This window comes from Lontra canadensis, unplaced genomic scaffold, assembly GCF_010015895.1.
Source record: "Lontra canadensis isolate GAN:19392208 unplaced genomic scaffold, GSC_riverotter_1.0 scaffold67, whole genome shotgun sequence".
In the NCBI taxonomy this organism is placed as follows: Eukaryota; Metazoa; Chordata; class Mammalia; order Carnivora; family Mustelidae; genus Lontra; species Lontra canadensis.
Genome location: NW_022631061.1, coordinates 5,119,043 through 5,142,922, shown reverse-complemented (window position 1 = coordinate 5,142,922; position 23,880 = coordinate 5,119,043). Strand labels below are relative to the sequence as shown.

Here is a 23,880-nt window from a genome sequence, read left to right as displayed (position 1 = left end):
CTGCCTCAGTCATCTGGGCCCCAACCTATGCTCGAGGCCTCACATCCACCTTCCCTGACACACAGTCAGACAGCTGTATGGAAACAGGCAGTAGCTGACCTTACATGCCTTTGCTTTGGACTTCTTAGCAAATTAAATATGTAGAATTTTGACTCTGAGCACCAAGTCTTATTGCCTCTCACTAGAGTTAAAACTAGTACAGTTCCATACCCATGTGTGTTTCATATCTCATCACTTCCCAACCCAACTCTTTTGCCACAGGCAAGTCGATTTCTTGATACCCCTCACGCAGGGCTGTCGCTTGGATGACAACCCATCAATCCTGAAATGACTATTCTAATTTTCCTTTATTATCTAGAGCCTTCCCTGCCTTCTGTTTTAGATTCTTTTCTTCTAAGAAGTGTCCATAATTAACCCTGCTTACTCTTGGTGCTATTTTCCCCAGTTATTCACTGTAAATGTCTACTCCTTCCAAATTCGGCTCCATTCTCAACTCCTCTGTGAAGATTTGTTTGGCTTCCTGCATGCATTTAGACATTCCTTTCCCACCACATCCTGAACACATGAACTTGGAGTAGATTCCATGTCTCTTCATAGCCCTTCATAAATTAGTGACTCTTCACCAAAACCGTATACTCCTCATCAACAAGAGTTGTATCGAAACAACCTGAACACCTCACAATGTGAGATTATTTATTTATTCTTTTAGTCAAATATTTTTTGAGTAGCTACTATGTGCCAGACATAGTTCTTAGATTAGGTGAAACAATCTAAAGGGACAAAAGAAAGGATCAGTTGAAATAATCCAGGACTAAGGGATTAAATGGAACATTATTTGTTAGCTACAAAGGATCATCAATTATTTTAATAAACTATAGTTAGCTAAAGATAATGTGTGTGCAATATTACCTAATTTATGGATTTTATGTGCATATATACAATAAACAGACATAAGACAGGAATAATTTTCAACTTTCAGTTGAATGACCCAAGGCAGACCAATGAGAGATCCTCACTGACATTTTTCGGCTATATAGAGGCAAGAGTCTCTCCTCCCTCTGGAGTAAATCTGGACTTGTTGGCATGGGAAGAGACCCTCTGTGGTGGGGTGTAAAGAAGCCAACCAGACCCAAGCATGTGAGCATGAGAGAGAGAAAGGAAGGGAGAAAAACGGAAAGAGAGAGAGAGAGATTGCCCCCCCCCCCCCGCCATGGTAATAATTATCTCCAAGTCTAATCCCTAAAGTGTCTGACGCTGTTCTCCAATTCTGTGAGTTATCCCCCCATCCTTTGAATAAAGACCCTTTTTCTTCCTTAATCTAGTTATAGTTGGGGTTGCTCATTAGCCAATATAGAATTCCTAAATACATATATAACCAAATTTGAGATTCTATAAGACCTCACTGAAGTAAAGGTATGCTTAGGGACAAACATAAGCAAGACACCTAGGCAAGACAAAGGCCAGGGTCCTTTTTTTTTTTTTTTTAAGATTTTATTTATTTATTTGACAGATAGAGATCACAAGTAGGCAGAGAGGCAGGCAGAGAGAGAGGAGGAGGCAGGCTCCCTGCTGAGCAGAGAGCCCGGTGCGGGGCTTGATCCCAGGACCCTGGGATCATGACCTGAGCTGAAGGCAGAGGCTTTAACCCACTGAGCTGCCCAGGCACCCCCAGGGTACCTTTTTTTTAAATCATGGCATGATTCTGGAGTTTTGTATAATCATTTTGTCTGGATTTTTCCAAAGTAGGTTACATAAAAGGCCTTATTCATTTGTTTTTAAGCATAAGCTTCCTTCAAATGAAGTAAAAAAAATTTCAAACTCAGTTGGAGTAAATACATCAATAAATCAGAGATTAAGTTTCTTGCCTCATTTATCTGTACAAAACTAATCAACGTCAGTTAATTCATCCTGTTTAACACTAAATCATGCTGCTATAAAAATCCTTCCAAGTCATGGATGCTAGGTTGTTAACAAAATATCCAGCTTGTGACCAGAATCCACCTAGTCCATTAATCACCATGTTCTGGGAGACACAGAGGAGTTCCAATCCCTGGATTTTCTATCTCTGTTTTTCTGACAGCAACAAAATGAGAATGAGTAAGGAGCAAGTAGGGACACAGCAGGCTAGATGAGAAAAAGAGACAAGAAGATAAAGAATTCAGATAAGGGATGTTTACCACAGGGTCAGCAAAAGCATCCTGTGGTTCCTCCATCAGCTAGAATCTTTTCAGTAAACATCGATTACTAAAATCACCAACGTAATTCTATAATACCCTCATGAAACAGCTGCTCTCTGATTTCAACAAAATGGAGAAAAGTATTTTTCTCATAATAGTCAGCTTTACTTTTCTAAATGTTTTACCTCTGCCTCGTCACCTAATTCTCCCGCTTGGAATTATCAACAGCAGATGCTAACTGACTGACTCTTTCTGAGACTTGGAGATCATTTATCAGTTCAAAGGCTCATTTATGGCTGTTTGCTTTCAAAATAACTCAATTCCCCTTGCGGTAGAGAACACTTTCCATCTAAAGAGAAAGTGACATGTAAGCATGTGAGGGTTTCTGCATCGTCTGACAGGGTAAGAGTATGGAAATATAAACTATGTCCCTTGGAGGGCAGTCTGGGTGTCTCTGTTGGTTAAGCGGCTGACTCTTGATTTCAGCTCAGGTCATGATCCAGGGTTGTGAGATTGAGCACCGCGACAAGCTCTGAGCCAGACGTGGAACCTGCTTAAGATTCTCTCTCTCCACAATGTTTCTATTACCGGAGTAGCTGGTAGTAGAAAGTAACTACCCGCCCTTCTTCTCCCTCTTTCCCATTTGCCTTATGTGGTAGCAGTTTCTACACAGTCTTAAGCTACAGTTCTTCATGGCAGATTCCAGTCATGACATCAAGTTATGAGCAGCCACAGCAATTTTTAAAATCCAGGTAGACTAGAACTAATTAGAAATTATCAGAGTGTGCTGTGTAGAGTAAGGGTAGGTAAGCCCCACTTCATGAAACTTTCATTTCGGTTGCAAATGCGTCAACTTTCTTACTGTGAGGCAAGTTCCAGCTATTGGAAAGTCACTGGTCTTAGTTAAGACTAAGTTAATACTTCCTTCCACAAGTATTTCTGGAGGATCTGCCTGCCTGGCACAGTTTTAGCACTTAGGGAGGCAACAGGGAACAAATTGGGATGCTTTTTATGGAGCTTCTATTTAAGCAAAAGAGACAATAATCAGCAAACATAATAAACATCACTATAAAGAAGGTTGGAAGGTGATAAGTGGTTAGAAAATGCAGAACAGGAGTGCCTGGGTGGCTCAGTGGGTTAAGCCTCTGCCTTCAGCTCAGGTCATGATCTCAGGGTCCTGGGATCGAGCCCCGCATTGGGCTCTCTGCTCAGCAGGGAGCCTGCTTCCTCCTCTTTCTCTCTCTCTGCCTGCCTCTCTGCCTACTTGTGATCTCTCTCTGTCAAATAAATAAATAAAATCTTAAAAAAAAAAAAAAAAAAGGAAAGAAAATGCAGAACAAAGGAAGGATGGCCTGGGTGCCAAGGAGAGGAGATGCATTTTCCTGGTAGTGCTCACAAGAATCTTTCCTTTGTTTTCCCATTACACATGCTGCAGTGTTAGTCTTCATTTTAAAGCTCTATAGGGAAAAATCCAGATGTGTTCTTACCGGGCAAGAATCATGTCCATTAACATCTACCCTCACAGAACTTAAAATACCCTAATCCACAGTAAATAAATCAAGCAAAGGCATACTCCCCCTGCCCCACCCGCCCCCCAGAAAATCAGAATCAGAGAATGGGATTAACCCAAGTAGACCAGCTCAGGAAGACACCCAATCTTTCTGCCCCATTTCTGTTTTTTGGAATTGTTTTTTTCTTTTACCGTCTCCCTTTGTGATCCTAAATAATCCTCAAAGATTATTCTCTATCTGCCCTCCCCACCCCCCAGATACAAGAGGCTCTCTTTGGGCTTTGAGCGGGTTCATTTACAAATGTTCTTCAAGGGATGTTAATTAAGAGGTAGAAGCCCCTTGGCCCTACAGTGTTGAGCCGCTACTAAATCTGTCCCTTCCGTCTGAGGATGGCCTAAGAAACCCAAGATGGAAGATTATGCCATCTTTTATGCCAGAGGGATTCTGTTTGCTTGCTTGTTTTGTTTTTGTCTTTTAATTTCTCCTATAGGGTCTTCCATTCTGAGGCTAAAAACCAAAACCCCCAAATTCTTCACACATTTCATTTGCAGTCCCTATAAATTTAGTGAGCTCCTCTCTCCACTAGGCCCCCAGGAAGTACTTCCTGTGCCAGGAAGTAGGTCTCCTTATTTCCTCAAAGGCGGGGTCTCTGGGAAAAGCAGTTTGGAATGGGGTCATCAGGCTGTGCTTCATTCCAGAAAGTGGCTCTGAGCATAGGCTCCAAACAGGTGGGAAGCTGATTCTGTGGAATTGGGGTCAGGTGGGGTAGGGAGAACATTCCAGGCAGACAGGAGAGTCAGAAGATAAGTTCCCAAGGCACAAGAGCAAGACCTTCTGCTGGACCAGAAGACAGTGAGTGAGGGGCAGGGATCAGCGTTGAGGCCAAATATGTTACGCACCTGCAAGGATGTTTCCAGAATAAGGAACTGAGGCAGTAATACGCTCTTGATCTAACCCCCCCAATACCATAACAAAAGGAAAAATTTAAAGGGGATTAAACATGAAAGGAAAAGAAAAGCTTTTTAATCAAATTGTAAATGACATGGTTTTTCCTCACCCTCTCCCTTGTTTCTCACAGATTAGCAGTAAACACAAGGAAGCAGCCACACGCAGTTTCTGTTATAACTCCTCCTGAGAGAGTGTTTGCTTCCTTCCATTTTTTTGGAAATTAGATTCGCAAAGGAAAATAAATAGGAGCCCTGAATCGGCGGAACACGCTTTTTCACCACTATTATTTGTGGTATCATGCGATCATTATTTCACTGAGCAAATATTTACGCCACGGGCAAGTTACGCAGGGCATGCAGGGTGGGATCAAAGCCCAGGTAGCAGAACGACTGTGACACAAGACTGAAAATGAAAGGGCCATGAGAAGGATTTGTTTAATAAAACACAGTGGGGCTCCAGAGAAAAGAAAGACACCTTCTTGGGGAGAGGTCTTCACCTAGGAGGTAATTTCCAAACCTTATACTGAAAGAGGTGAGGGTCCTAGGGAGATGGGAAGAGGCATTTGAGACAGATCACGGAGAGTGGAAAGCCTGTGAGGCTGCGGCAGCTCGCATTTTTCAAAGACAACACCTCCCGCTGATCCCCCACAACGTGACCTTGACTCACCACCCCCCCACACCCCCGCCCGCCCCACACTCACACACTGGTCTGTGTTCCCTCCTCTTGACCCTGGGGGTTGTGATGCTCTGATAGAAGTAAAGCTGCAGGACCCCATTTCCTTCTAGTTGGTTCTCTTGGGGTGCTTGCGGGGGAGAGGAAGGAGCTAGCGTCCACGTAAGACGTCTGACTGACTTGGGACCCCCGCGTTGCTGGGGCTCACGGACTGTGCAACTGCCAGTCATGCCAGAGCCCAGCCCCGCGGAAGCTTCAGTGACGGCAGCGAGAACTTCCGGCAGCGAGAACTTCCGGAACCCTGGCCCGCCCTGAGGCAGCCGAGAAGTCTTGGGGTGTTACCTAGCAAGTAACAAGTGGAGCAGATAAATATGGTCTAGTGGTTTATTTAAAATATGAGTAATGGTGAGTCTCTAGTTGTTAATGAAGGGAGAAGCCACTGGGGACCATTTAGGGCTCACATTGACCTCCACTTCATAGTACCGATATGTGGACGAGGGAACTGACTCTTGAGCCCAGCCCCAGATGAAACTGTGCCGGGGCGCGCACCGGCGACCTTCAGGAAAGCAGATCCCAGTCCCCGGCCCTGGCAGCCATAGGAAAGCCAGCTAGACTCTCTGAGCCCCTCTACCAATTTCCTTGCCCACCCCCCCACCCCCACCAAATACACAAACGCACTTCAGAATCTATAAGCATTAGTCAGAGGTACAGTTTTTAAAAAATTATTTTAATCACATACATTCATTCATGTAGTTTAAAATCAAATAGTACCAAAGACCTGCCATGAAAAAAGTGTTTTCTCTACCCCGCTCTCAAACTCCCTCTTGCTCCCTGCAGATAATCGCATTTAACTTTTAGCTGGGTTTTTCTAGTAATTGCCATCATAGTCCTAAGTAACATGCTTATTCCAAAATTTAATAAGGCATCGTGATCATGAAGGGATAGCTTTTTCATACTGCCCCATTTTCCTCCCTTATCCTCCTAAATGTCTGTTCTTATTTAAATCATTAATCAGTATTTACATCAAGGTTCTTATACTAATATTTTTTGTTGCAAAGCCAAATAGGACATTAATAACATTCCCTCCCCACCCCCACCTTTTTCAGACAGCTTTTTGTTTTCCCATGAACAAATAACCACCTCATTATTAAACTTGCAAAATACTCCATGCGTTTTAATGTTTTCATGACTCTCCATCGTATTCATTGCCATTTTACCTGTTCTATTTACTTCTTCACCTGCTCTCCTGGACCTTTCCACCTTCTTGGTTCCATCTGGATAGATGCTGTCTAGACCTGCTCTCCTCCTAGGATTTTTCTCTATTTTTCATGGATTGAAGCCATACTCTTCTGGATCCAATTTCTTCCTATTATTTGCTCTGTAATTTTGCTGGTGCATACCTTCCACTGGCGTCTTAGGACAGATCATATTGAAGGTAAGCTTTCTAAATCCCTACATAACTGTGTATTCATTGTTCTAGGAACTTAGTAGGATCTTTAGAGATGAAGGTTCATGATCAGTTCTCATCTGGGGTACATTCTTATATTATTTCTTGAAAAATTTCCTGCCCTCCACTTCTGTATTTTCTTTTTGGAACTCCTCTTTGTCTGATGTTAGACTTTTGTACTTAACCTTTTCAATCTTTTACTCTTGTCTTCAATATTTCCATTTCTTTGTCATTTTGTACTACTTTGGGGTCATTTCTTTGACTTTATCCTTCAAACTTTTTACTAAACAAGAATCACACTGTTGATGTCCAAGAATTTTTTAATATTCTCTGTTCTTTTTTGACTGTGTGTATTTAATTTCCTGCACAATCTGTTTTTCCTGATTTGATTTTCTGTTTATTTATTTTGTTCTCTCTGTTCCGTGTTGAACACTTTCTTCAAATATTCTTTTGATGCCTGGCTGTCCATTCATATTTAAGAAAAAAGTACTTAAAAACTGGTTTTAAAAAAACTGTATGAATGGGCTCACTTTATAAAGAGCAAGTCATACCCTCCACGGATTGGCCGGGAGGCTAGTCATTTTCTTCTGGGACCCACCCAAAAAGTCAGTGGGTGAGATCCATGCTTTGGGAGCCATTCAGAGACTTTCAAAGACGGGAAAAAAAAAAACAAAAAAACAAAACAAAAAAACCCTTCCCTTTTGCCATCAGGGAGACAGATGTTACCCGCTTGCAGAGTGACGAGGCCGCAGAGAAGTGACAGGAAGTTTGTAAATAGAATTCCACTTGAGCTGCTGTGTACATCCCTGTGTCTCACCCCTGCCCTTTGCTCTGTGTAGCGCCCCGAACTTCCACCTCCCTCTCTTTCAAATTTTCCCAAAAGTAAACCTTCGGTCTCCGGCCTGGGAGCGGGGGCAGGGTGTGAACATTCTCTATGATTAAGTAATGATTTGACAAAAACCTATTTATGTCATTGAATAAAAGCTGTTTAAATGAACTCATTATGTATTTCATACTGCAGGATGTGACCCCTGCAACTACCCAATCCATACGTTTGGGAGCTTTATGCTCAAAAAATCCACCTGCCTGTATCACCTGGGTGACTCAGTCCATTAAGCATCCGCCTTCAGCTCAGGTTATGATCCTGGGATCAGACCCCACATGAGCTCCCTGCTCAGCAGGATGCCTGCTTCTCCCTCTCCCTCTGCCCTCCGCCCCACACCACCACTTGTGCTCCTGCTCTCTCATGTTCTCTTTCTCATGCTTACACTCTCTCTCTCTCTCAAATAAATAAATGAAATTAAAAAAAAAAAAATCCTTTCCTCTAGCCTCTGTAATCACTCCATGTGGAGAAATCCCACTGTTTGTGAGTAGTTCTATGGTGGGGGGTGGGGAGCGAAACCTGGAGAAAGCCTCAGTGCTAGTGGAGGACCCTGGGCATGAAACGATGGACCAGGGGAGCTGGAGGCTTTGGAGTCAGGCCTCTCGGAGATGAGCCAGATGCTGTAGGTCAGAGGTTGTGGACTTAAAAGTCATAGAGAAGATTTGTTTGGTCTTTGTCATACTTAAACAAGATTTTTGAGATAGCTTTAAAAATCAGGAAATTTCACACAAAATTCTGAATTTCTAGCTTCTTTTGAAATCACGGAGAATCTGACAAGACCATACCTCATCCCTCCTGACGGGGATTTGGCTGCAGCAAATGCTCACCAAAGGCCCCAGGCTCTCCTACAGCTGGCCCACTCGAAGCAATTAAAACAACATTTTCGCCCCTGTTGGACACTTTGCAGCTCCCCAGCAGATCATGAATTTACCAAGATCCCAACCCATGTATCATTCTGAGATGCCTCAGCAGAACTGAATCTATAAGGGGGCACCTGGGGGACTCGGTCAGTTAAGCTCAGATCATGATCCTAGGGTCCTGGGATGGAGCCCCGCATCACTGGGTTCCTTGCTCAGCAGGGAGCTTGCTTCTCCCTCTGTCCCACCCCCCTGCTTTTCTCTCTCTCTCTCTCTCTGTCAAATAAATAAAATCTTTAAAAAAAAAAAAAAGAACTGTATCCATATGAAATTGGTAATCCAAGATTACAAATTGTATAGTCATATACATTAATTATATTGTAGGTACAGGCACTCCATAAAATTTGATTGAATTTACTTGTATAAAATAGACATATTTCTAAAATCAGTTTATTACCCAACATAATAAAGTTGATATGAAGATCAACATTGCATTCTGAGGTCATAGACTCTGATCATTTCAAGTCTCTGACTTCCTTACACCTGTTGGGTCTCCTTGAATTTCCTGTCACCAGCATTTTTGGATCTTTTATTCCTTGCCCTCTATTGTTTTTATCCTCAGACTATGCTGTGTTCTTGAGCTTGAATTACTAACTATTGTGAGAGGAAAGCACATCAGGAGTCTGTAAGCCATTTCAAATTCATCATCTCCAAGAAGGCCCGAGCAAAAGAATTTGCAGTTACAATTGTGAAACAGTCATCAGTTACTTTGAGGGGTCATGGAAAATGCAATGCGTGAACAATGAACATTTTCTTAATTTTAAAATGGAAGAAAGTGTGGATTTTGGAAATAACTTCAGGACTGAAGTTATGTAATGGCTTAATAAAAATTACATCAGCCAGCACTAAGGAAGAGAAGAAACCGGGGAAGAAATGCCTTTTCATAACAGAAGTCTGCCCAATTAGCCTCAAATAAATTTTATGGTATTGCTTGGAATGCAGTAGATGTATCTCTCTGTGTAATAATTTTCACAACTGCCAGAAATTCTTATGATATTCTTGAGGTCAAAAAAAAAAAAAAAAGAAAAGAAAAGAGTTCTATCTATCTATCTATCTATCATAGTACTGTCTGCTTGAATAATCGAGGTTGGAAAGCTATATTTTAAGAGTATTCATTGATTGGACAAAAATTTACTAGTTGCTTACTGTCAAACACTGACAGATGTTTGCAACATTGATTAATAGGAGATGTCCCGCCGAAAGAAGGTGACTAACAATATCCCACAGAGTTGACTCACAGCCCTATTTCTTTTCAACATTTTTATCATCAAAAGGATGAAAATTCACAAAGCATTAATCTGAAAATTTGGAAATGCTGCAAAAAAGCTCACTGCAACAAGAGTCCTACAGACTGAAATGCTATAAATATGTGCTATAGCTAATAAATTAAGTTTTAAAGTGATGATAAAAATATTTCCTTTTTCTTTTTATTTTTATGCAGCTTCTAACAATAATCACAGTTCTCTGCCCTATTCCTCCTCCCCAGTCTCCTCGGTCTCCCTTGCAGAGGTAAACACCATTGACTCCTCTGACTTTTGAAACTTACACATTTCCATACTTCCATACTTTCTCGACAGTATTCACTGACTTATGGGAGGTGAGGGCTTCGCTCTCTGACCCAGGCAGTTCAGCTCTAGATCAGGTTTTGGATTTGGGGTACAACAGTCCTCCATACTGACATTCTGCCAACATGACTATTACTCACAGCTGGGCTTTATAACATGGTAATTAAGACTGTTTTCTTTCTTATTTTTGTTTTCCTTAAAGTTAATAAGGAAATTGCTTTTTTGTTTCCTTGTTTTGTTTTGTTTTGTTTTTGTGTGTGTGTGTATGTCTGTGCCCGTGGCTAATTCTTCCCACACTTTCCAATAGCCTGTCAGCAGAAATTTCTACACATCAGTCTCCAATATTTTTCTTGGAGATACACTTCTAGAATCTTCTTCCCTTCTGGAATGGTTGTTCTTAGTTTTGAGGTATAGTTGGCTTCCTGGGTTGACAATTCATCATCATGTTCCTGGGTTAGACCTACTATTTTGTCTTCTTCCTTCCTGTCTCCATTATGTTGCTCATAAAGGGTTCATGGAAGATTTATTTTTTGAGACCTTGAGTATCCTGAAATCTCATTATTTTACCTTCATAAATGGTTGGTGATTTAAATAAATATCAAATTCTGGTTGGAAATACATATTTTAAAAAATTTTGGTTGGAAATACTTTTCATTCCCTTCTTTGAATGGCATCCCTTGCTAGTGTTTGTGGTAGCCATGAAAACACAGTGCTCGGTTCTGCTATGAGGAGTGTTGCTCCTCTCTTTGTAGCCACCACTTCACTGGCCCTGAGGTCATGCTTGTCACAGGCTACTCTCCCTTACGAATAAACATGGTAGGGGTACTAATGCAGACCCATTCCTGCAGGACGGTGACCCTTTCAATAGGCAATGTTGGCTCAAGGGCTCCTCGCTGGACTGGCTGGATCCTTCTCAGACCTGTACGGTCATCTGAGACCCTTTCCAGCTAAATCTATTTCTTGCCCACTGTCTTTCACAGGTGTTAGACATGTGTCATGGTCTAAAGTCTCCACGTTCTGTGGCTCCATCCTCTTTAGCCTTCACAGTTGTTTCCTTCAGTAAATGCTGTGCACATTTAATCCTGTCTTGACATTTGCATCTCAGAAGACCTAAACAAACACCAGTGAGGTTTCACTTCTTGGAAGGCAAAGAAAATGCCATTCTGAGTGATATTTAGGGGGTAAATAACTTCCTGGCACAAGATGGTATCCTGATTGCCAAGTATTTCATCAGTGGAACCTGGGGAAATGTCCTGGTGGAGGGGAATGACGTTCTAGGTGCAAGCATCCAGGGAATGGATCGGTTCCTGCTGTACTGTACTGAGACACCATAGAGAGATCATAAGAAGCCAAAGGCCTTTAACAAGCAGTCAAAGACTGAATATGGAGGCAGAGGGTCTCACGGGAAGTTCACAGAGGGGCCCTTATCTCCCTCAGTCGAAGTATAGGCACAACTTAGACTCAGACCTCAGACCTGGTAGAGATGCAGAGCTCCAGGGATGTGGAAATGCTTGACCAGGGTAGGTGTGTTATACCAGGGAAAGAGCCCTGATTGGGAAAACCTAACATTTCCCAGTCATGTTTCTCTGAAACATGAGAAGTAGTGACTGGGATCTTCAGACTATTTGGAATGCTTGGAGACTCCAGAGGTGGCCTGCCCTGCCCTAGTTAGACACAGCACTTTCCTGTGCTGAAGAGGCCTCACCCTTCAAAGGCAGCAATGCCTCCTTCAGGAGCTGACAGACCACTAATAAGGATTAAATCCTGGGGTTAAAACCTGGAAACAGCCGGGCCTGACAGAGGAGGAAAGACATTATATACCAAAGTAGCTTCAAGATTTAAAATGTACTGGCAAGAACCCAAAAGGTACCACTGGGATTGAATTTTGAGGGCCCTTGGCTGATGGACTGGGATATAAGACAGGACAAGATAGAATACATTGACTAGGGGGCACTTTCTCCAAAAATGTGTGTTAATGCTCTGGCAAGGACTTAAGGAGGCAGGGCAAACTTTTTGCTAGAATGCTCTGAGAAGCCTTGAAAAAGTGATGGCCAACGTTGAGTGGGCAGAAATGCTTGAGCTTCCCTGACAGCTGATGGAGGAATGAATACAAGAAGCTGAGAGAAGTAGGCCTACTGGAATGAATGTATTACGTAAGGCCAAATAATCCACCAGAGTACTATGTCTCAAATAAGCACCAGAGGGAGACACGCCATTCACCAAGGCCATCAGGAATATGCTAGTGAGGGGGCACCAGCATCACTTAAGAAATTTAGTGGCGTCCAGAACTGGAAATGTGCACTGAACACTAGTGGCAGCTCAAATTTTTTTTGTACATAAGATTTTAAGAGAGGTCTTGGCAAATTCTAGCTTCTTTCCCTCCTTTTCCAGCTTCTTTCCCTCCCTTTCCCCTGATGTTTCTGCCATCTTGAGTCCTGACGCTGGGGGTGAATGGCCATCTCGTCTCGTCTGTCTGATGGCACGCAGCTCTCGCAGATCGACACAAGCCCTCCTATGTGGGGTGCCGGCACTCCAGCCCAAGCCTGTGAGCCCACGCCTATGTTTGTAACTGAAGTTGTTCCGGAATGCAGACAAGCCCATTCAGTCCCTCATCATTTATGGCCACCCTCTCATGGCACGGACACAACTTAGTACTTGCGAACCACACTGCATGACCCACAAAGCCTAAAACCTAGCCCTCTACAGAAAAGTTTGCCAGCCCCTGATCTTACCCCCAAAACTCTTAGCCATGCCTCCTTTCTTGGCACCCCCACTGCTCCTGGTACTTATTATATTAAGATACTTATACATTATTTGACAACTGTCTCTCCCCTACTAATCTATAAGTGATAGAAGGGCATCCTTCTTTTGGCGCCCATGAGAGACCTAGCACCCTTAAGCCACCAATCACCAGCCTCCCCCACCAACCCCATCCTCCTCTATACCTGGGGCAAAGCCCAGCCTCAGAGAGAAGGCTTTTGTCCTCTGTACGTGCAGGGAGGCTTTGAAATGGAACCCTGACCAGGAAGGGTGAAAAGGGCCAGGGGATTGGCTCACAGCCCCATAAGGCAAATAGGAGGAAGCTGAGTCTCTCAGGCAGCCTCAAGAAGAGTGCTTTGAAAATATCCATGCTAAGGCTTCTGACTGACTTCAGATCATTTCAGGGAGGATGTGCCTGAGCCCTGAGCAAAAGACCCTAACGCCATTGCCCGTCTCTCCCAAGCCCCTGCAGAAAGGCTGGAGAGTGAGTAAAGAGATGCCAACACAGGGGAGAATCAGGGTCACTGATAGGAGAAGGGGCTGGAGGGAGAAGACCACGTGCTGAGAAATCCAGAGAGATGGGGGCGTCATGCAGGAAGGAGGAGAAGCAACCCCAAAAGGCTGGCAGGGCCCTGGAGGCCAAGTACATTCCCTAAGCCGCCCCCCACCCCCGTGACTTTGGAGCTATCCCCTGGACCCTTACAAAAGGAACCTCTAAGTATAGCCAGGAGTCCCTATTCTCTTCAGGACTCCGAGCCTGGACACCTCAGCCCCTTATCCTCAGTCGTCCACACCCATCTCCATCCCCTTGTTAATGATCCTGGGACATAGACATGTCTGAAGGCTCTGCTCCTCGTTGACCATGACCCAGGCCTCCCCCAGCCCCCTCTGTGGATCAACTTCTCCATGTCCCACTTCACCTTATCCTCCAGTGTCAGAAAATACAGAGACCTCTCCAGGGTCGCATTTGTATTCTCAGAATTCGGCAACAGGCCTGCTTACCACACAGCAGGCTCCCAAGAAATGGGCCCTGGTTACCTGTCCAGCTCCCTCTAATTCTTCTTGGGGGAGACTTTAGTATGAAGAGAAAATACTTAAGGAAGAACAGACTGGCCTTTTCAGATATTTGAAAGGCTGTCTCGTCAAAAAGCAGTTAGTTTTACTCTTTGAGATTTGGAAAGGCCAAGAGCCAACCATGGGGGAGTCCTGTCCTGAAACCCTGAAATGAGAGGTAGGCTTCCCGTTCAATATAAAAGATAAAATCGAGTGGGTTACTTGGGAGGAGCTGAGTTCCTCTTGCTGCAAAAAGTCGAGCAAAAGCTAAAGGACCCCAGTAGGTTCACTGTAAGTGGTTTGTTCTGAGGAAAAATTTGATCTGGGATTATCCTCAGTCCCTTGTATTTCCAATCCATTCTAATTATCAAATAAAGGTGCACTATAGACAAGGAAATAGTATTTACTTAACCATTGTATTTAAACTTTATGGATGTCCCTGTTTTCAGTTTCTTTTGAGTATTTCATCAAACTACAAAGATAATGGTTTGTGGATGATGTTCTGAAGACCATACTTAAAACAAGAAAAAAATCTATTTGGAGACTAGAGTTCACTAAATATCCATCTTTAGTTTAGTCATATATCAAATTATAGTAGTCATAAACTTTAGTATCCTTCTTTTAAACACCAAGTTGGGTCCAACTAAAGGTACTGGGTAATGTGTTTTATGTAAAATAGATTATTTCAAAAATAATTTGAATTGGTCAAATGTTATTGAAATAACTGCAAAGATTTCACTCCATTGGATACTACCAGTGGCAAATGAAGAAGTTAAATGGGGCAACAATTTCTAAAGTATTTGCCTAATTCGTTTCTTCTCAATAGCTTAAGAGGACAATTTCCTAAGTACTTTCACTCTTTTTACTATTAGGATTTAAAATAAATTCATACCTCACCTTTGCAGAGTTCTTCACATTTTTCAAAACATGTTAACATTCCACAGCAAATATCATCCTCAATGGGAAAAAGCTTGCAGCCTTCCCGTTGAGATCAGGAACACGACAAGGATGCCCACTCTCACCACTCTTTTTCAACATAGTATTAGAAGTCCTAGCAACAGCAATCAGACAACAAAGAGAAATAAAAGGTATCCAAGTTGGCAATGAAGAAGTCAAACTCTCTCTCTTTGCAGATGACATGATTCTTTATATGGAAAACCCAAAAGACTCCACCCCCAAACTACTAGAACTCATACAGCAATTCAGTAACGTGGCAGGACATAAAGTCAATGTACAGAAATCAGTGGCTTTCTTATACACTAACAATGAAAATACAGAAAGGGAAATTAGAGAATCGATTCCATTTACTATAGCACCAAGAACCATAAGATACCTGGGAATAAACCTAACCAAAGACATAAAGGATCTGTACTCAAGGAACTACAGAACACTCATGAAAGAAATTGAAGAAGACACAAAAAGATGGAAGACCATTCCATGCTCTTGGATCGAAAGAATAAACATTGTTAAAATGTCTATACTGCCTAGAGCAATCTATACTTTTAATGCCATTCTGATCAAAATTCCACCGGTATTTTTCAAAGAGCCGGAGCAAATAATCCAGAAATTTGTATGGAACCAGAAGAGACCCCGCATCGCTAAGGAAATGTTGAAAAACAAAGATAAAACTGGAGGCATCACGTTACCTGATTTCAAGCTTAACTACAAAGCTGTGATCACCAAGACAGCATGGTACTGCCATAAAAACAGACACATAGACCAGTGGAACAGAGTCAAGAGCCCAGATATGGACCCTCAACTCTACAGTCAAATAATCTTCGACAAAACAGGAAAAAAATATATAGTGGAAAAAAGACAGTCTCTTCAATAAATGGTGCTGGGAAAACTGGACAGCTATATGTAGAAGAATGAAATTCGACCGTTCTCTTACACCGTACACAAAGATGAACTCAAAATGGATAAAAGACCTCAACATGAGACAGGAATCCATCAGAATCCTAGAGGAGAACACAGGCAGTAACCTCTTCGATATCAGCCACAGCAACTTCTTTCAAGATATGTCTCCAAAGGCAAAGGAAACAAAAATGAAAATGAACTTTTGGGACTTCATCAAAATCAAAAGCTTCTGCACAGCAAAGGAAACAGTCAAGAAAACAAAGAGGTAACCCACAGAATGGGAGAAGATATTTGCAAATGACAGTACAGACAAAAGGCTGATATCCAGGATCTATAAAGAACTCCTCAAACTCAACACACACAAAACAGATAATCATATCAAAAAAATGGGCAGAAGATATGAACAGACACTTCTCCAATGAAGACATACAAATGGCTATCAGACACATGAAAAAATGTTCATCATCACTAGCCATCAGGGAGATTCAAATTAAAACCATATTGAGATACCACCTTACACCAGTTAGAATGGCCAAAATTAGCAAGACAGGAACAACATGTGTTGGAGGGGACGTGGAGAAAGGGGAACCCTCTTACACTGTCGGTGGGAATGCAAGTTGGTGCAGCCACTTTGGAGAACAGTGTGGAGATTCCTCAAGAAATTAAAAATAGAGCTTCCCTATGACCCTGCAATTGCACTACTGGGTATTTACCCCAAAGATACAGATGTAGTGAAAAGAAGGGCCATCTGTACCCCAATGTTTATAGCAGCAATGGCCACGGTCGCCAAACTGTGGAAAGAACCAAGATGCGCTTCAACGGATGAATGGATAAGGAAGATGTGGTCCATATACATGATGGAGTATTATGCCTCCATCAGAAAGGATGAATACCCAACTTTTGTAACAACATGGACGGGACTGGAAGCGATTATGCTGAGTGAAATAAGTCAAGCAGAGAGAGTCAATTATCATATGGTTTCACTTATTTGTGGAGCATAACAAATAACATGGAGGACAAGGGGAGTTAGAGAGGAGAAGGGAGTTGAGGGAAATTGGAAGGGGAGGTGAACCGTGAGAGACTATGGACTCTGAAAAACAATCTGAGGGGTTTGAAGTGGCGGGGGGTGGGAGGTTGGGGGAACCAGGTGGTGGGTATTAGAGAGGGCACGGATTGCATGGAGCACTGGGTGTGGTGCGAAAACAATGAATACTGTTATGCTGGAAAAAAAAAAAAAGCTAATAAAAAAAAAACATGTTAACATTCATGATTTTGTTTTCCTTCTCACAATATATCTGGGAGGTAAGCTATCTGGCAGAGATCGCTGGTTGTCCTGAATGATCTGTTCCCACCCAATTTCAACATAATTAGAATTATTTGCTGAGCTTCCGGTTCCACAAGGGGACAAGAATTCCCAGGTTCCTTACACCACCTGAATGAGTCCTGCCAATGGGACACAAGTGGGAGGGACGGAGCAGCTTCCAGGTTAGGCACTTACAAGGTCACGTTCTTCTCCTTACCCCTTTCTCTGTCACTGGATGAAAGGTCTATTATTTGCCCTGGAAATGCACAAAGTTCATATACCTATCTGAGTAGGAATGTTTTCCCTGTTTTTCCTCACTGCTTTAAACTCCTCCCCCAGACACTGTGAGAAAGCAGAGTACAAGTATTCAGTTTAGAAGAAAGAGAAAAAGGGAACACGTGAGTGCCTCAGTCCGTTAAGCCTCCAGCTCTTGACTGAGACTCAGGGTTGTGAACTCAAGCCCCACATTGGGCTCCATGCCAGGTGTGGAGCCTACTTAATAAATAAAGGGGGGAAAAAGACATGCTGAAATAGAGATTATTTTACATCTGCATTTATTCCTTCATTAGAAATTACATCAGTTATATTCCTCTGTGCCAAGGACTGAGAGAAGCACTAAACATATAAAAATAAATATGATACTAGAGTCTGTGACTTCAAGGAGTCACAAATGAGTGACTGATTCATACTGCTTGTTATTGCATGATGGGAATATTTGGGTTGAGTCTTTCAAGGCTAAGTAACAGTTTACCCCAAGATAGAGAGGCAAAGAGATATAGTGATCCTTCAGATTAACTTCGTACCCAGAATACATAAAGTAGAATATATAAAAAGTAGATTATCTGTTTAAGTATTTTATAAGCTAAACAGATATCTTACTTCTCTTGTAAGTATATTTATCTGTTTAAGTATGGATTACAAGCATAATTTAGCAGTTTCCTGAGAAGATGTGAATCCTGGAAGACAGTAATCATGTATTTTTACTCACCCACTCTTTATTTCTTGTCTTCCCGATAGGCATGTATTCTATTCTCCTCCTACACCCAAACTTTCCTTCATGCCTTAAAAAGATGACATTCATTGAAAGAGAGGCACATTTTGTACAAATTAATTTTAATAAAATTCTGGCTTAGAACAATCATGTTGTTTGAAAAAAAAACTCAGAAGTATTCTATACGCCAAAGGCATGACTAACTATGTAGTCAGATACACAGTTGTGCATTCATTCATTTTGTACTTAAGAAGTGCACATTGACATTATTTGAATGGTGAGTAGTTTGTATTTTACCTCTTTTCTATTGACATTGTTAAATATTGCTATGATTTTGAAATTAGTTCTCTTCCTATTCTTAAAACGTTTCTTGGACTTAACTGTAACCTTTAAAAAACACTATGTTCAATCAGATATTCAAAGAGGAGTGTCAAGCCCTTTGGAAGATACTCTATTTCTGATGAAACACACTCAGGAATTCAGTCTGTTCTACAAAATAACTAACTTTCAACCCAGTGGATTCCTCCTTCTATGTATCAAATATATTTTAATGAGGGGAAAGTTGGTAAAGCGCTTCCCAAAAGCATGTGGTATATATAATTGGAGCATGTATCTGGCAGATAAATTGCCTTCACTCTTACTTGGGAAATGAAAAAATCAGACTGTTAAATGGCCAGGAGCCACATACTGAGTGCGTACTGACCACCTACCTAGGACAAGATGGCACTTTAGGATAGATGAAGCGAACATAGTTTCCTTACTTAAGGAATCACCCAGCTAGTGGAAGAGTAGAAGAAAGCTAATGGTTATATGAAGGAGGCATCAGAAATGAAGCACAGAGGGACTCCAGAGAAGAGAGAGATGGCATTCAGGTGTGGAGCCAAATGGAATGTGTGAGATGGTTCTTGAAGAAAAGGTGGGATTTTAATAAACAAGGGACTTTGTCTTGTTCGCACATGATGGTATCCTTGAGAATGTCCATTGTGGCACCCTGCAGGGTGCAAGGGCAGAAGCAAGGACACCAGCAAGGAAGTTATTCCAATTACCTAGGCAGAATCTGACAGGGGCGTGGATCTGTGGGCTGGAGGAAAAGGGAGAAGTGGTTGGATTCTGGATATATTTGGAAAGTAGGTAGGGCTGTAGGATTTGTTGATGGATTGAAAGTAAGATGTGAGACAAAGGGAGGAGTTAAGATGTGGGGCTCAACCAACTGAAAGAACAGAGTTGCCATAGTGGAGATGGGAAGAAGAGAGTTTGCTTCTGGATGTGTTCAATGTGGCGTGCCCATTGGGCATCTAAGTGGAGAAGGTGGTTGTCCATCCAAGCCTGGAGCTCAGAGCACAAGTTCTGGTTGGAGAATCAAAACTTGGAGTCATTAGGATCTAGAGTATTCAAAGAGTTCACCTGGAGTCAATCTAGAGAAGAGGACCCCCAAAGGAGCCCTGGGCCCTCCAATATCTAGAGGTGAGGTATGGAGGACACAGGAATCACCAGTGAGCTGAGAGGGGAAGCAAGAGAGCCATGCTGAGGAAGTGTGTCAAGAAAAGAGAATAGTGTCTAGACCTATGCTGCAGACAGATCTGCTAAGCCAGGAGCCTTGATTTTAATGCATAGCCTGCTCAATGCCAACCTTGTCTGTAATGGACACCATCAGTGTCCAAAGTATTCTCTCCTCATCCCACCTCAAATGAAAGATGGTGTCTTTTTCCACAGGTTCTCAGTACAAACATTTGCTAGACTCCCGCTTGGGAGGCCACATGTATCTTCAACTGAGTCCTGGTCCTCTCAGAAACCAATGGGCAGAACAAAAACTCAGAGGCACTGCTGGGGCTGGAGTCCCAACTATAGGCCTCAGTGTGAGTATTTTGGGGGACATCAAGAACCATCTTCAAAGCTGTGAAGGCATAGCAGTCTCTCTTCAAGACACAGAGGAAACCTGTGTCCTTTTTCTGGGTTTTGCTCAGATGAGCAAAACAACCTGGGCTCCTAGAGCTCTGTGGGGAAACCCTTCTTTTAGTTCTGTTTCTCCTTCTGTCTCTATCCCTCTTTATCTCTTTTACATACACACACACACACACACACACACACACACACACACACACACACACACTTGGACTGCTTTTCAAGGTTTACCTCAGAACCAGGACCCCAAAAGAACTGGGAGACCTCCAATTAGAGCAGAGCCCACTGCCACCATTATTCATTCTGCAGTTTGTTTGGCCTGCCTCCTGCTGTCCAGGCCGTCAGACACTGATTATTGAATGGGGGGATGTAACAGGGGGAGGAAGCTTGGTTCAAATTCTCAGTCTCCTTAGGGGGTCTCCTTAGTCCACCTGTAAATTAGTGGCACAGAATAGGGCAGGGAAGAGGTGCTGGCTAGCTTCATCCTTCACCAGCATCAGATCTTCAAATGCAAAAATAAATAAATACAAATATACATATTCATATTTATGTAAATTCATATTTATATAAATATTTTTATATAATTATATATTAAGGGGCTTAGTGGCCTTGACAGCAATATCTAAGCCCTGGCTGAAATGTTCTATTACCAAAGTCTGCAGCATATGTTTTATCTTTTCAAATAAGATAAAAACTTCCCTACCTCCCTCTCCCTAACACATCCACCAAGAAAGAGCCTTGAAAACAGAATGAAAATATCTCATATGAAAAACTTAAGATACTGTCCTTGATGATGACGAGTTCCCTCTTCATAGCATACAAGAATGATTGAATTCCAAACCAAAGAAATTTGACAGCGAAATTAATATTTTACAGCAACTAGCATTTTGTTTGCAGCATTGGCAAAACCAAGGGGCCACCTGTTACTAATTTCTTATGGATGCAAAGTCCACCGTGCTTCTGGGAAGGATGGTTAGTGTTTGTCAAGTTTTTTGTGTGAAGATACAAAAATATAACTGAAAATCTCATCAGAGGGCCAAAAGTGGGAACAAGAGTCAAAAGCATGTTGACTATTTCAAATATCAGAGTACCAGAAAGCTCCTACAGTCCCAATTCCTGATCTTATAAATGCAATGCTCATGTAAGTCACTATAATAAAAATTAATGACTTTTATATACACACAGAGTTTATCACACACTCTAAAAACAGAACTTGTGTGATTTAAATCTTAAAGAGTGATTTTGCAGGAATGTTTTATTAGGTCCTCCAGCTGGCCCACAAATCTCTTATTTGTTTCTGGTAAGCACTAAAATTTGCTTATGATTTCTTCAGAAGAGGGGCCGGTTCTTCCCATAACTTTTCTATCACCAACCATGAACAGGTGATGTTTAAGGTTTTTGAGCCCTTAAAAAAAATGACATACTGAAAAAGATTCCCACTATGGCTCTAAGGTATCTTAATGAAAAATATATACCCCTCTGAAATCAGCATTTTCTGGCCCAACAAAGCCAGCATTCTTCTCTGATCTGTGGTAGCAAACAGGAGCTGACATACAGCCTAATTTAGCCATTATCACAACACTAGGGGCGGCTCAAGCACTGAGTCACCTCAATAACCCGGTGCTGTTCTGCCTGATTATCTATGGCTTCCATTAAAAGTGTATAGAAGTGGTTTTCATCTTGAATTTGCTCAAAATATGTGGCCTAATTCTCAATTTCAACTACGTCTTCAGTAGGCTCACAACCAGAAGTTCGACATTTCAACACTTTTATGAAAATGTTTGCACATAAAAAATGCTTTCTCTCATGATATGAAACTCTGTACAAAATGTACCAACAACTGACATCATTATAAAGGAAACTTCAAATCCATGGGACCCAATCTTGAGCACTAAGTGAAGGAGAAACAGGAGGAATTATGATTTGAGAGACGCCTTTATTGCGGCATATCAATAATCCAGCTATCAAAAGGTATTAAGCCTTTGCACAAGGGTATCAGAATCAATTGTGTCAGGGTAATAATCTCATCCCCAAGGAATCCCTGGAACCGGAGAAAGGATCATGGAAATACAGGTGTAGGACACAATCTATAGCATTCTGTAGCTGACTCTGTATTTTTATGGTTGGCTCTGTTTAAGATTGTATAAGGGGTCTTCACACCCCTGATGGTTAGTATGGTTGATGGATGCCGTTCTACCCGCCACAGAAAGAACTTCCAAAGAGTTGAAGGCTGGCTCACCAGGAGATGTGATTTTGACACCTTCCCGTTTGCTGCAGTGTGTACATGGGCCACACACACGGGACAGATCTTATTGGATTCACACTGAACTCATGACATCTCCACAGACTGCAGCAGAGAGTAATGCTATCTGCAAGGCTCCCTAACAAGCCTGTTTCTTTCAGCCACCCTCCTCACTCTCCGGGTAGGTGCTATGAGGAAAGCGTCCCCTCCTTACCTTTAGGGATTCCTCTGCCCCCCAGAGAAAGGAGCTCCCCTTTCTCTCTCCCCATTCCCAACTGCTTGGCTTCCCAGGGAAGCCCCAGATACTCAGCTCACCCCCGGAATGCGAATCCTAGGAGACCTCCTCAATGAGTTCAAAGGGCTCTAGGCTGGAAGCTCAGGACGCCCACTCGCCCCTGGCGTCTCCAGAGGCCGTCTCCCCGCATAGCCCTCTGGCTGGCCCCTCGAACTCACCAGGAGGAGGTTGTGCGCCACCAGGTACCCAAGCCGCGGGCTGCCCCGGACGCCAGGGGCCAGGCGCCCGGTGGCATAGCCGTGCCAGGCCACCACGTAGGGGTTGTCGATGGTGATCCAGTACTTGACCTGGCCGCCGAAGTGGCGGAAGCAGAGCTCGGCGTAATCCCTGAAGTGGTCGGCCAGGGCGCGGTTGGCCCAGCCGCCGTAAGCGTCCTGCAGGCGCTGGGGCAGGTCCCAGTGGTACAGGGTGACCACAGGCTGCACGCCCAGCTCCCGCAGCCGCTCTAGCAGGCGCCGATAGTAGCGCAGCCCCTCGCGGTTGGGGGCGCCCGCGCTGCCATTGGGGAGCACCCGCGCCCACGAGATGGAGAATCGGTAGTGGGTGACCCCGAGCTCACGCAGCCCCTCGGTGTCGCGGAAGACGTTGTTGTAGCCGTCGCTGGCCACGTCCCCGGTAGCGGGCGGGGACGGAGGCCGGGCGCCCGACGGCAGGCCGGCTACCGGGGGGTCTCCCGCGGGGGCCGGGGGCTGGTGGGTGAACGTGTCCCAGATGGATGCGCCCTTGCCGTGCTGCCGCCAGCCGCCCTCTGTCTGGTAGGCGGCGCTGCCCACGGCCCAGCGGAAGCCGTCGGGGAAGGTGTCGTGGAGGAGGCCGGCAGCCTCGGGGGCTGGAGGCTGCGCGAAGCGGGCCCAGGTCTGCGCCCCGTCGCCCGGGTCGGCGTACAGGCGGCAGCCTCCCAGGGCCAACAGCAGCAGCAGCAGCGGCAGCAACGGTGGCGGCGGCGGCCGCAGGCGGCGCGGTGGGGCGCGGGCGGGCATGCTGCGAGGGAGCAGGGCGCTGGGGCGCCGCACCGCACCCCCTTTATGCGCGCGCCCCGCCGCGCCGCCCGCCCCCGCCGGCGCGCCCACCCCCGCTTCCCCTCAGGCCCCGCTGGCAATAATTACCTGCGAGGCGGCGCCTCCCCCAGCCCTGGAGTGGGGGTGGGCGGGGGCGCAAAGGGCTAGCGAGTGCCGGCGAAGGGGCGCGGCAAGCCCGCAAGGTGCAGCGGGCGCCACTCTCTGACGTCGGAGAAGAGGCACCTGTTCCTCGCTGCTCCCCGGAGGCGCGGTGGATGTCAGGGGACCCACGTTCTGTCCGCGCCGCCTTCTCGTTCCCCTCCGCACGCACCCCTGGGAGAAGCCATCGAGCCGGTGTT

At 44.0% G+C, this 23,880-nt stretch overlaps 1 protein-coding gene across 1 annotated transcript in view; it reads right to left on the bottom strand.

Annotated features, from left to right (window-relative positions):
• KL (klotho) overlaps window positions 1–23,510 on the bottom strand; it is a 40,999-nt gene extending 17,489 nt beyond the window's left edge. Inside the window, exon 1 of the mRNA XM_032880031.1 lies at window positions 22,682–23,510. Within this exon, the coding sequence (XP_032735922.1) occupies window positions 22,682–23,503 (822 nt within the window). The 5' untranslated portion in view covers window positions 23,504–23,510. The remainder of the gene's footprint in view (window positions 1–22,681) is intronic.
• Window positions 23,511–23,880: the final 370 nt, after the last annotated feature.